The sequence below is a fragment of the Plecotus auritus genome, assembly GCF_963455305.1.
Source record: "Plecotus auritus genome assembly, chromosome: 2".
In the NCBI taxonomy this organism is placed as follows: domain Eukaryota; kingdom Metazoa; phylum Chordata; class Mammalia; order Chiroptera; family Vespertilionidae; genus Plecotus; species Plecotus auritus.
Genome location: NC_137771.1, coordinates 121,445 through 134,903, shown reverse-complemented (window position 1 = coordinate 134,903; position 13,459 = coordinate 121,445). Strand labels below are relative to the sequence as shown.

General features: G+C 63.7%; 1 protein-coding gene across 8 annotated transcripts in view; it reads right to left on the bottom strand.

The window, feature by feature from the left end:
- Positions 1-13,459, bottom strand: part of AGRN (agrin) — a 31,767-nt gene that overhangs the window by 16,805 nt on the left and 1,503 nt on the right. For 7 of the 8 annotated variants that reach the window (XM_080652549.1, XM_080652551.1, XM_080652545.1 and 4 more), the window contains exon 2: positions 11,943-12,204. In XM_080652549.1, coding sequence (XP_080508675.1) covers positions 11,943-12,204 — 262 coding nt within the window. Of the gene's footprint in view, positions 1-337; positions 1,304-11,942; positions 12,205-13,459 lie in introns of those variants that run through there. The other variant, XM_080652552.1, reaches the window with a different exon arrangement.

The following is a 13,459-nucleotide window of genomic DNA, read 5'->3' as shown; positions in this document are numbered from 1 at the left end:
CCACCTACTTCCTAGGTGAGCCCAGGCCACACCTGCCACAGCCCCACTCCCAGCATAGCCACCTGGCCCCTTCCTCCCCAGCCCCCAGAGAAAGTTGTTCCTGCCACTCAGGACGATGTTCAGCCCCCCGTGAGCCCAAGGAACGGCGTCCAGGGACCCAGGAATCCAGACTGGCCCATCCTGTCCCAGAAGATGCAGGTGGTTCCTCTGAGCTTCACCCCAGCTGGCAACCTCTCGGTGACCCTGCCTGTCCCCCAGTCCTTGGCAGCTGGGGCGGGGAGCTCAGCCACAGGGCAGGGTCCCTCGGGCGGCCAGTGGCCACCGCGCAGCCACGTACAGCCGTTGAGGAGGAGCAGCACGGCGAGGCCCAGCGTGGCCGTGGCCAGCAGGATCAGGCAGGCGTTGCAGGGGATCATGAGGTAGCGCACCAGCAGCGAGACCCCACGCTGCCGCTGCGGGTCCCGCTCCAGCACCAGCGGAGGCATGGCCTGGGCTCCGCAGCCTCCACTCCGGGGGTGTGAGGGCCTCACGGGGCGCCCCTGGGCCTCTCCAGGGCGACTCCCCCCATTCTGAAAATCCTGGGACAGCTGACAGCAGCTGTGTTCTCAAAGTTCAGCTTCAGCCAGTCTGGGGGTACCCAGCCCCCTCCACACCCTCCAGGCTCATGAGGGAGGTGTGCAGAATTCCCCCGCGGTAAAATCCTAAATTGGGGCTCAGAGGGAAGCAGAGGAGGGATTGAGGGCCAGTGGCCACCCCTGCTGTCCACAACCCATCCCCGCGGCCGGCCGGCCGGAGTCGCCAGCAGCTCCCTGCAGGGCTGTCTTCCGAAGCCCGATCCCTTTCAGTCCCGTCCTGCCAGCGGCTTTAGCCTGGAGAGACCTGTCGGAGGGGGCTGTCAGCCGGTAGGCCCTCGGAGGCGCGGGGGCGGGGCGGCCGCCCCCCCTCCCTCCAAGGCTCCGAGGGTCCTGGCTGCCTGGTCCCTGGCAGAGGCGGGGCGAGGGTGCGGAGGGTCCTGGCTGCCTGGTCCCTGGCAGAGGCGGGGCGAGGGCGCGGAGGGTCCTGGCTGCCTGGTCCCTGGCAGAGGCGCGCGATGGCAGCAGCGGGAGGAGCGTGCGCGTCACAGGCAGAGAATAAAGAGCTGGCCCGGCAGAGGCAGGGCCGCGCCTGGCTCCCGCCTCCAGGCGAGCAGCGCCAGCTCCCCTCGCCCTCGCCTGGCTGAGGCCGTGAGTGTGGGGCGAGGGGCGCTAGGGAGGGCGGAGCAGAGACAAAGGGAGATGCGCCTCTGGGACCTCCAGCGTCCTCGGGGAGTCGCGGCTCGCGGCGCAGAGATCGGCGGCAGCGGCGGAGAGGGAAGGAGGGCGGAGGGCGGCACAAAAGGGATCACGGGGCAGGCGGGGCAGGGGTCGGGCAGGAGGCAGTGGCTAGGGAGGAGATGGCGGTAGGGGTGGAGGTGGGGGCTGGGGCAGAGGTGGGTGAGGGGAGAGTAGGCGGCAGGTGCTGGGGAGGCGGTGGGTGAAGGGGTGAGTGGGGCGGTGTCAGGGACAGGAGGGGTAGGAGCTGGGGCTGCGGCCGGTCAGGGACAGGTTCCCTTTGCTCCCACGAGCTGGGCTGGGCAGTGCAGTGTGTGAGGTCTGAGTCCTCGCGGAGGGGAGTGGGGGAGCTCGGGGGCTCGGGCCTGCACGAGGGGCCCTTTTCTGGGCTGCTGTCTGGGGTCACTGTGGGCCTGTGCGTGTCTCTGTCCAGCTGCCCCACCCTGGACCCTCAATTTCAGACACATAAGGTGGGAAGTGGCCTGCGTCCGATTCGGAGGGTGGAGGTGGCCACGATGAGCCCACATCTAGGAATAGACAGCAGCACCTCAAACCACTCACGCACCCCCCAGTTCTCTTCCGGATGGCGGAGCATGCAAATGAGTTCATGTAAATGAGGGTCAGTAAATAGTCCCGGGACTCACGGTGGGGTCCGCCCGCGAGCCTGGAGCGCCCCCCAGCGGCCGCCCCTGGAACTTCCGGCCCACGGTGTCACAGCAGGGCTGGGCATGGTCAGAAGGCTCCAAGTCCTCCCCCAGAGGGTACCCTTCCCCAGACCCTGCCCTGCCCGGATGTCAGGCCCTCAGCTCCAGGCCTGCTGGGGTGTGGGGGACACGTGCCCTGCCCCCACCGTCCCCACCACTCACATCCCACCCTCTGTGGCCAGGATCCCATAGGTGACCACCTCCATGACCACAGTTGACCCACTTGCACCTCGACCGTCCACCTTCTAAGTGCCCCCACCACACCCACCGCTGTTGGCTCCCTCCATCCTGGACCTGGTCACAGGCATTGCCCCCTGCCACGGCCCCCTTGCCCCTCCTAGAGTCTGCCGGCCCTTTCTGGGGGGCGGGGTGAAGGGGAGGAAGCTGTGGAGGAAAAAGGGGCCACACAGTAACCCCGACAATCTTGGCGATGGAAAACCCGCCCGGGTTGGTCAGACCCTAGAACTCCCAACTAAACCCGTCAAGGGGGCGTCACCCCTAGGCCTGGGCTTCCGCCTGCAGCTCCCAGGGACAAAGGTCGCCCTGCAGTTAAGATAACATACCTTGGAAATGCCAGAGAATATCCTTTGCAGTCCCCTCAGGGCACACCCAGAGCAAGACAATGATGGTTTCCCATCCGCACACCCTCCCTGTGCTGTGAATGTCACTTAACTGCCCTGCGCCCACCATCGTACAAGTATGTGTCTTCCCATTCGACTCTGTCCAACCCCACAGGTTGCCCCGCTTTGCTTTCTCCCACCCGGATGTCATGTTACAACCCCTCTCCCCCCCGCTCAGTCTCCTCCCGTGATCCTGTGATTCTAACGTATAAAATATGCTGTAAAACTCCTTTGAGATTCTGTTTCCCTGCAATTGACGTCAGTTTGGCTCAAATAAACTCATAAAAACGCTCTACAGGTTTCTCACGTTGACAAAGCAGTCTCCAGCGTACGGGTCCCTTTTCTTGTTGGTGTCAGGCCACACCCGCCCCATCCCAGCATCCCTCCTGGCCAGTTCCTCCATTGGCCACTGACAGACTCCCTACCCCAGCTGAAAAGACATTAACTGCATCCCCCTCCACCCCCCACACTTAGTCACAGCCATCCTATCACACCCACAGTCACATTCACGCTCAGACCCTGAGCGCGGGCCTTGGGAGGGGCATCTGTTTGCTGTCCGAAAGTCTCCTTCCAGACAAACTGCTGTGGCATGGCCACCAGTATCATCCCGTCCTCTTAGATCTCATCTCAGTCCTAACTCCACCCAGTTCCCTGGGGTCCCTCTCCCCAGACCCTTCCTGGCACCACCACCACCACAGGGCAATAAGCCACCTACCTCTGTGCCTCCAGCCAGAACCCTCCCCCAAGGGCGTCCCACCCACCAGATATCCAGCTGCCTCACAAACAGGCCCTGGGGTCCCACCCCATCACTCCCTCCGGTCAGGAGGGCTCCTCCTCGCACACTCAGCCTTCCCAGTCTGCCAGGTCCCTCTCCTTTCGGTCTTTCAGCAGGCACCCTAATGCCACACCCCACACGGGGGCAGCCCCCCAGTCAGGGTCCTCATCCCCCCCAGCGGAAGTCTTCAAACTCTTGGAGCCCTGGAACCCGAGGTTCCAATAAAACCTTGCAGGAAATGCCAATCAGAGTGGTTCCCCCAACCAATGCCTGGCGGACCCAGAACAACAACCCCTCCAGCTCCTGGCGACCCTAGCCCTCAGCTGCCTCCCTCTCCTCAGGGGCCTCCCACCTACCCCGCCCCTCACCTTGCTGGACCTTGGCACTGCCCACACCACACTGATAGTGCCCGTGGCTCCTCCGACACCACCCTGGACTCGGAGCACCCAGGGCAGGGTCTGACTTTTTATCTCAGGGCACGGCTTGGCCAGGAGCCCAGGGTCACACACTTTCCCATTTGCTTCTCTCTGTAGCCCCCCAGGACTGGATCCGCATCCCTTGGCTCAGAGATGGCCCCTCAGACAACACCAGGGTGCCCAGGGCCCATGGGGGACACACACACAGGCCCTGTTTGCTGCTGCCACTGCAACTTGGGGGCTCCGTGAAGTGGGTGGGAGGGGAAGAAACCAGGGTGTGGGAAGGGTAAGCCTGGGATCAGAGGGAGCCCGGGGGGCTGGCAGGGACCCTGGGATCTGCCTACGAGGGGCTGGCCAACCAGCCAACTCTGGGGTGGGGCTTGGGGCCAGCACGCCCCGGCCTGGGGGAAAGGGAACCGCCAAGCTGCCTGGTCCCTCCCAGCCCAGCCCCAGCCCCAGCCCGAGCCCCCCACAGGGGCTGGCGGTCTTCAGAGACAAAGGGCCATTGAGGCCCCAGACCCAGCTGGGGGAGGGGAATTCAGGCGACCAAAGCTATTTTGGGATCTTCAGACTCAATCTTTAAGCCCAGACCAGCCCAGGCGGCTCACGCCCCACAAAGGAATAGAGAGGGTGCTCGGAGCCAGGAATCAGCCCCCTGGACTCTGGGCTCACACACAGCAACATGCAGCTACACACATGAACACACATTCGGTGTTCGAGGTGTCACACGGGCACGCACACACCCACTCAAGTTTGCATGGGCACTGGTGCCAGCTGCGTGCACGCACCCTGGGTGTCACTCACTCCCCGGTGTGCATGCACACTGGGCACCTCACACACACGTTCACCTTCATGCAACACAGATGGTTCCTCATCCACATAGCACACATACACGCGTGTGCACACGCACAGGCTTACTTCTCTGGCCCCGAAAAGGAAGGTGGGGGATGGGGTCTAGAGAGGACAGAGTCCAGCCCCTGGCAACCTGCAGGCCCCTTTCTCATGCAGATGACCCCTGGCTTCATCCAGAGGGAGAGGATGGATGGGGTGGGGGTGGGGGAGCTGTCCTCTCTGGGGCAGGCACGTCACACTTGCGCACACGCACCATTAAATGCGCTCGCACGTCACAGGTGTCTGGCTGCCTCGATGGAGGAGGGGGCGGAGGAGGGAAAAGAACCGAGCAGAGCAGACCCCTCCCCAACTGCCCCCTCAGGGCCTCCCGGTGTCCGGTCTCAGGCTGCGGCAGGCCCCTCCCCCAGCCTTAGCAGACAATTGGCGGTTCACAACAGGACACAGCGGCTGGACCCAGGCCAGCCCCTGGGAAGGAGGTGGCGTCCAGCCCAGACCCAGATCACAGCCGCAGGTGAGGCCGGAGGCGCTCACGTTTGACTCCAGGGGCTGTGAGTTAGCTCACTCTGCAGGATGGTGGGATTAAATGAGGTTTTGGAAGTAGCTCAGCAGGGCCCGCTCATAGGGCTGGGAGCGGGGAAGGCAGCTGCAGGCACTGCAGGCACCCCTCCCTCGCTCCCTTTCTCCCTCCCTCTCCAGCTGGTCTGAGCTCCTCCCTGAGGGGCTAAATGCGGGAGGTGTGTCCAGAGGCACCTAAGTTCTCGAGCTCAGGTTACCCAGTGGCAGTGGTGCACTAGGTTGGAGAGTCTGAGGGGTGAAATCTGCAGAGCCCTGAATCAGGGGGAGCGGGGTGTGCACAGCCCTAGAGGGAGAGCCCTCAAACAGGCAACAGTGCCCAGGTGAGAACAGGCTCAGGAGGCGGCAGGAGGCCGGGCAGAGCCAGTGTGGTGAAGACCCAGGGTGACAAGGAGCCCCTGGGCAGGTCCTCAGGCCTGGAAGCACAGGGGGCGGGAGCCTGGACTGAGCCGCTAGGGGGCGCCAGCGGAACAGAGGAGGGGGAAGACCACTGGAGAAAGGTAGGGATGGGGTGGGGCTGACCCACACCACCCCTTACCTCCAGGACTGCTCCAAGCACATCTCCAGAAGGAAAGAGAAAGCTGGGGGAGAAGGGAGGTGCCCAGGTGTGGTCAGTGAGTCAGTGGTGAGTGGGGCGGCGTTTTTCTGCCGAGGACCCAGCTGTGTGGCCATGGGCGATACACAGCCCAGCACCAGGATCTGAGCGGGGTGTGATGGAGCACTTCCTGGAGGTGGCAGCCAGCTGGGCGTCAGGATGAAGAGGGGTGGCAGACAGACCCAGGGAACAAAGGAGCAAAAAGACAGGAGACCCCGCGAGGAGAGAGCTGAAGAGAGGAAAAGACAGACGGGACAGGGAGGTTCTGGGGCCACCAGGGTGCAGACAAGGGGAGGGCGGGTGCTAATGGGACCAGCGGCAAAGATGCCAGCTGTCAGGTGGAAGGCTGGCTCAGCAGGAGGATCAGCTCAGTTCCCATCCGGGGCTTGGCAGTGAGCTGTGGGTTCCCAGCCCTCTCTCCGGCACCATGGCCTCCATTACCCTCCATCCACACTGCAGGGACCACCCGCTGCTCATCTCATCCCACTGTCTTTCTGCCCAGAATGTGCTTCCTTCCCTGCACACACCTGGCCTCCTTGGGAGGCACATCCGGGACCGACAGGGGCCTGTGCAGGTGACAGCAGCCGCCCCTCCCAGTGGCCCTTTGAGGATCTACTGGGGGTGGTGGATGGGAATGTGGGTGAGAAAGGAACCATGAATGAATGAACGAACAGACATGCTGAGCCTCCCTCCACCTACATCCCTTCCCTACTGGCAGCCAGGCAGGGCCACAGTTGGCCCAGGTGTGCACTGGGGCCTCACATCTGTGAGCAGAGGGACAGGAGCCAGCACAGCCAAACCAGGATGCCTGCTCTGCCCAGGGCCCAGCGTCTGGTGACTGACAGGGCTGCTGAGGGGAGGAGCAGGGAAAGCTCAGGCCCCTCTCAGTCCAGCAACCCCCACCAGAGTCCTGTGTCAGACTCAGGGTCTGGCAGGTACGTGAGGGAGCAAATGGCCCCCCAGAGACTCTCATGTCCTCACCACAGTCCTGGTCTCCAGCACTGAGAGGTGTAGGAGGAGGTGCCCAGCCTTTTGCCAGGTGCAGGGGAGGGAGGGATGCACACAGACACACACAGTTGGACACTGGGGCGGACGAGGCAGCTACAGCAAGCAGAGGCTGGGACGCACAGGGGACAGAGGCTGGAGCTCTGTCCCCAAGGCCTGGCACACAAGCAAAGGTCGCCCCTTACCAGCCTTCTGTCAGCGCTCCTGCAGGGCCCCTGGCCCTCAACAGAGCACGGAAACCAGCTTTTGTTCCAGGAAACCAGCATGGTGGGAACCACAGGCCACCTGCTGTGGCTCTGACCAGAATTCTCCTGTGCACAGATTACTGCGTCTGAGGCTGAGAGTGCATGTGCACAGACATACACATGCACATGTGCACAGACATACACATGCACATGTGCACGCCACACAGCTGAAGAGCTCTCCATCTCCATGCATCTCTCCATGGGGGGCAGTGAGGGAGTGGCTAGGAGGGGCCTCTGCCCCTTTCCAGGCTCAGCTGTCAGTGCCTGGCAGGGGGCCTTCCTCAGAGGAAGTTCTCAGGGTCTGCGGGGTGTGTGTGGGGGGGCTTGGGGGGGGCTTCCCACGGCAGGCCTAGATCACCCCTTTCCGGATCCTAGCCGCAGCCTGGACTCCAACATGACCACTTCTGGGCCCCAGTGCAAACCCACAGGGGTCACAGTAGCCTCTTCAGCTGAGCTGCGTCACTGGTCACTGTCCTGGGGTAACTTACTGGGGTGTTGTCCCATTCTCTGAGAGGCAGGCGCTTCCTGGGTCTCTGGGGTGTCAGTGCCCCTAGGGCTACTGTGGTGATGGTGCCGCAGCCCCAGTGGCCTGTGGTGAGGGGGTGCTGGGGCCAGGAGGGCAGGAGGGCAGGGCAGACAGGAAGTCCATGGCCCTCCACCCAGGCCTCTGGGCAAGGGCTGAACAGGGGTGGGGGGGACCGCAGCTGGCCTGGGTTCCACAGGTGGAAGCTATGGGCTATGGATGGACGGGGGGGGGGGGGGGGGGGGGCGGAGCCTGTTCCTGCAGCTGTTTACCTCCCCCCTGCGGGTTGGGGGACTGACCCTCCAGGAAGGAAGCAAAGCAGACAGGCCGGGGGAGGCCGCCTGGCCTGGATGCACAGGGGATGGTGAGGATGGCGCTGCTTGACCTGAGGCCCCAGGTCTGGGCGCGCTCCCCCTTCCCCCACCCAGACTTCCCGGGGCAGTCCCTGCACTTCCTGCCCCAACGTGCAGTCCCAGACCCCGGCCAGCTGGCTCTAGGCCTCGGCTAGGGAACCTGCCGCTCCCTCACGGGTGCAGCACAGGTCCCAGCACCCAGCAGCTGCGAGGGTACAGGCAGGCCCCACCAGAATGCTCCGTCCAGCACCCCCGTGTGACAGAGGGAGGGAGGAGGGAGGGCAGTTTCAAAACAATTTCTTCCCATTTCCAGTTTGTGGGGGGGGCGGGGAATGGAGGCTGGGCTCGTCCCTCGGTGGGGAGCAAGGGGGTGGGGTCGGTATGGAAAAAGCCAAGCGGTGTTTCCACCAACTCAGCCCAAAGGGAGGCCACGAGGTCACAGGCCCCAGCTGCCCCCGGGAGCGCACGCCACCCGCCAGCATCTGGACCCACGTGGAGCCCCAGCCCGCACACGTCCAGTCCTGCGCACTGGGAGCGCCCACGGTGCCTTCCCACCCCGGACGGACGCCAGGTGGAAGAACCCGCCCCACCTGGGCAGGCATGCCCCCAGCTCCCCCAGCCTCTGAAGGAGCAGGCGGGCGGGCAGCCTCTAGCCTCAACCTGCCTCTTCCAGGCCCGGCCTGGGTGGGGCCTGGAGGGGGCGGGGTGGGAGCCTACAGTGCAGAAGGGGTAGGAGAGTAGGAGAGGGAGCCGTGAACAGGAAGAAGTCACCTCCCGTCAGCGGGGAAGAATGTGAAGGGGGTGGGACAGGCCGAGGAATCGCAAGGTTAAGTGCCAGGCAGCGGGAGGGCGGCGGGGGGGGGGGGGGGAGCTCAGAAACGTCCCCGGACAGCTAGCTACCTGCCTGACCGGCAGATGGAGGCTCAGTTCCTGGCATGCAGGGCCCACTCCTCCACAGCACCGCTGCCCAGGGATTGTGATTGCCAGGACCCGGGTCTCAGGGCTGGGCAGGGCCAGCGCCAGACTCACTTCGACCTGTCCCTGTGCCAGGCCCCTGTCCCTGTGCCAGGCCCGGCGGGGGCAAACAACACTTCCTTTCTCTGCTCCTGGCTCCTACGGGGGAGGGGAGGGCCACTGGCGGCCTTGCCGGCCTTCAGCCAGCCTGTGTCCTCCTGGGGGCTGCAGGGGAGGCCAGGACTAGCCTCATGTGGCGGAGTAAGTGGGCAGTGCCCTGACCAGGACAAGGTGGCCAAGGGCTGGAGGAGATGCTTGCTCAGCTGCCAGCCTGGGCAGGCTCAGCGTGGGGGTGGCTGTCAGTGGAGGAGGCCAGGCCACACCCCCGACAAAGCAGCAGGGGGGAGGAGTCTCCTGGAAGAGGCTGTCCCAGAGCTGCAGGCCTCCCTCACCCAAAGGTGGCGCAGAGGGAGGGACACATACCTGTCTCAGTTATGCCAGGAATGTGGTTCCCCAGGTCAGAACGGGAGGAGGTGCCTTCCGGGGGCAGAGGCTGGGGAAGGGGCCTGACCAGCAGAGCCAGGAAGACCCTGCAGGACTCAGAGAGACACTGAGGAAGGCAGGTCCCAGTAGAGGTGGGGACAGGTGTGCTGAGAGCAGCAGGTGCCCTCAGCACCCAGGCAGGGAGGAGGAAGAGGTGGGCCCGGGAGGACGAGGCCCCCACCTTGGCTGCTCTGGGCCTTGCAGGGGGTGAAGTGTGCTAGGGACAAGTGAGACCTGGTGGTCTTGGGGTGACCTCCACAGATCAGTGGCTGCTCAGACTTCGTCCTAGGCCCTGGGGGGCCCTGGAAGCAAAATGGGGTCTAGGCTGAGGCCTGGGCTCCTGGAGCCTGAGGTGGGGTCTGAGGTTCTCATCTCCTACAGAACAGGAGGTGCCCCTCCTCCCACCCACCCAGCCAGCCTGAGGGTCGGCACAAGGTTGTTCCTTCCCCAGCCTGGCCCTAGCTCCAGGGACCTTGTCCCTCAGGCTCTGGGGCACTCAGGGGAGACACCCCCCACATCTAAACCAGGATTGCGATGTATCAGCCCTGCCCCAGCGCCCAGCCCACTGCTCTCAGCGCCCTCCTTGGCTTCTAAAGCAGATCCATGTGGCCCAGCTCAAATCCGAGCCCCGCAGTGGGAGCCGCCTCCGTCTGGGCCCTCCCCTCCCGGCTCCCGGCCTCCACCCACAAGGCTCCAAGCCATTTCCTTTCCCTTCATCTCCAGGAACTCCTTTCCCCGGGGGACGGACCTTCCCGCTGCGGGGCCTACCTCAGGAGGGTCCGGTGGCTCAGCCCTCCTGGGCACTGGCCCCTCTGCTGCACCCTGGCCTGTGCGTCCCAGCACCTGCCCCAGCCAGAGCCTGGGTCCTGCCCCTGAGCATTGGTTGTCAGGGCAGGCAGCACACAGTAGGTCAAGTCTCAGTCCTAGCTGGGGGCTCTCCCTGTGGACCCTCCTGTCCAGCTGTCTCTCTGCCCAGCCTGGCGTGTCCAGAGCCGGGCTGGTGTGGGTGGGGCTCTGGCAGGATGGCCAATCTTGCTGTGCCCATGGTGGCCCTCACGCCACATGTCTTCTGACCCCACATGAGGCCTCAGTTACTGATCACAGACCCCCGGGCTGGACCCACCCAGCAGTACACTTAATGGTTGACCCTCGCGATGATTCCCTGTGGAGGGAGAGGGCATTTTCTGTCCTGACCCTCTCCAGCCTCTCCTTAGCCCCCACCCCCCCAACACGGCATCACATCACACAGCTGCCCGGTCTCCATGTCTCACTCCCATCTTTTCCCTCAACCACAAGCTTCCAGAGTGAGGCCAGCGTCTCAAGTCCTTGCCAGGGAGGAGGACAGCCAGGCTGAGACCCCTCAGTCGAGCCAGTGCTGGCAAGGGACTAGGACACCCAGCCCTGCTGGCTCCTCTGTGTGACGCTGTGGCCGGGGACCACGAGGCGGCCCCAGAAGCAGCCAACCACAGTCTGGGCAAGACGTCATGGGGCTCCCGCCCACTTGGGTCTGCCTCCCAAGCACAGTCCTCTCCGGGCCAGATGAGTCCACCATCCAGGACCCCACGAAAAGCAAGCCAGCATCATAGCACGAAATTGGGTAGAAGGGGGACTTCCCTACTGGCCAAAAGAGCAAATCAGAGGGACAGGGTCACCTTCCAGGACAGGAAGTAACAGACCCCTCGTGCTCCCCTGGGGAGGAACATTCTCTCATGCCCCCCCCCCCATACATCCCTTCCTAGGCAGCCAAGAGGGGACAAGCAGGATGTGGGGACAACAGCAGTTCTTACACTCTCCCTGCCACTCTCCTCAGCCAAGAATCTCAACTCCTAACTGGGACTATACTGGGCGGAAGGGGGGTGAGGGGAGAGAGCCCTGGTCATGTGATTCCGGCTCACCTCCCAGAGACTGTGGTGGGGAGGGATGCTCTCAGGCCATTCAGAATGGACGTGTGGGGACAGGACAAGAAAAAGTCCTCCACCTCGATAACGGAGTCCCACACCCCTTCAAACCCACAGAAGCCCTCACCCCACAGAGCTGCCCCTTCCCAGAAATGACAGGCCTGGGAACACACAAGGGGGCTGTGCCCCCATCTATAGGCCCCACCCCCAAGGGATTGCTTAACATCTGGGCCCTGTCTAGACAGATGTGTGGGCCTCTGCAGGAACATGAACAGCTGGTGTCCATTCACCTGGTCCCAGCCTCTCCTCTAGAAAAGGACCCAATGCGAGGTGCAAAGCCAGGGCGGGGGAGGGGAGGGTAAGAGAGGGAGGCCTGTCCCTTTGCAGGGCTGGGACTCGCTCGGCTCAAGACAAAAGGTGGTGGCATTGTGGGGGTTGGAGGGAGCACTGCTCATGACCTGGAGACGGCAGAGACACAGCCAAGGAGTGCGGGAGCTGCCAGGAGGTCAGACCCCGAGTTTGCGCCAGCCTACAGCACGCTCCCCTGGGCCCCTCGGCCGCCCTGGCCCCACGCACCTTCCACACAGTGCTCCACCTCCTCCAGGTTCCGCAGGGTGATGCGCATGAGGCTGGAGTTGAGCATCAGCTCCTTCTTGTGGGCTGGCCACAGGTACGGGGGTGCAGGGTTCACAAAGAAGATCCTTGTGTCCCCAGTGGACACCTGGTTGTCACAGATGAGGGGGTCTCCAAAGCCGCCAATCACCACCTTGTTGCCGCCATCCATCAGGCTCTCCTGAGTCACCACGTCTTTGCCCTTCAAGTACCGCCAGACCCGAACCTGGGGGAGAATGGGGGGCAGGTCTCAGTGATCCACTTCCCACTGGGAAGAGGAGGCCACAGAGAGAGGCCAGAGGCAAACTGCAGACTGGGGCGTCGGGGCCTTTTCCTCCAGGAAACAGCTCCCAACCCAGGTCTAACTGACCCCAACCACCCCGATTCCAATAGTGTCCATGTCAGTTCAGGCTGGATATGGGAAGGGGACCCACCTGGCCTGGGCTGCCTGCCTTCCCTGCCTTACTCTCCCTATCTGCCCACCCGCTACTCAGGCCTGCCCTGGATGGAGCCAGGAGACGCTAACATGGATGACAGACTTTCAGGGCGACAAGTTCTGAGCTCAGGGCTCTGGGCCAGCTGCATTCTTTGCAGCCCTGTGGGTGGGCTAAGACACCCCTCCCAGGAGATAAAAGACCCCTCCTCCTGCCAGGCTCCCGCAGCGAGTGCAGTAAAGGCAGCCTGAGAACCACAAAATCAAGTTTGGGCAGCACAGGGCAGCCCCACCCTCCCTGCTCTGGCTCTGGGGGCCCTGAGGGCACCTTCTCAGACAAACTGTGCCCTGGGATGCTCAGTCCACAGGGATGGGGAATGGGGGTGGCAGGAGATGCAGGCTGAACAACGGGCTGCCCCAAAGGAACAGGTCCCCCGACAGGAGCCCAGCTCCCTGAGAAATGGCTTCTTTCTTCAGGAACTCTGGGGGGTCGGCTGCTGGAATGGGGGATGAAAGACAATGGTGGCCAGTTCACCTGCCTACGTCCCCCCTGCTGGGAGCCTAGGGTCTACAGCATCTGCAGGGACCCCCTCCACCCTCCAGGGGCCTGGGTGAGCCAGGCCCAGCCCTCTCCCTCCGACCTCCAGACACACAGTAGGCTCAGAAGGACAAAACCAGCAGGGGGAGGGCGGGCAGCTTTCATCGCCTCCCCCCACCCCAGCCACACCCAGGAGCGGCAGGGAGGAAGTCGGGAAAATCCTGCAGGGACTTGGCAAAGTGCCCCGAGGTGGAGGGGAGGGGGCCCAGCGGGGGAGCCCAGCAGTGGCCCTCACAGGCCAAGCTAAAAGGAGCTGCTGCCCGTTCCCATCTCCACGCAAGAGGAATGATCCGATTTCTGGTCGGGAGGTAGTTTTAGGGGCCAGATGTGGGGGAGGGGCCTGGGTCCCCTGAGCACACCCTAGGAATGGATTGTGGTTTAAAACCCACCATACGTGCCCCGGCGGCTGCCGGGTCCCACTGAAGGAGAACCCGCCAGCCCCCCTCGCGT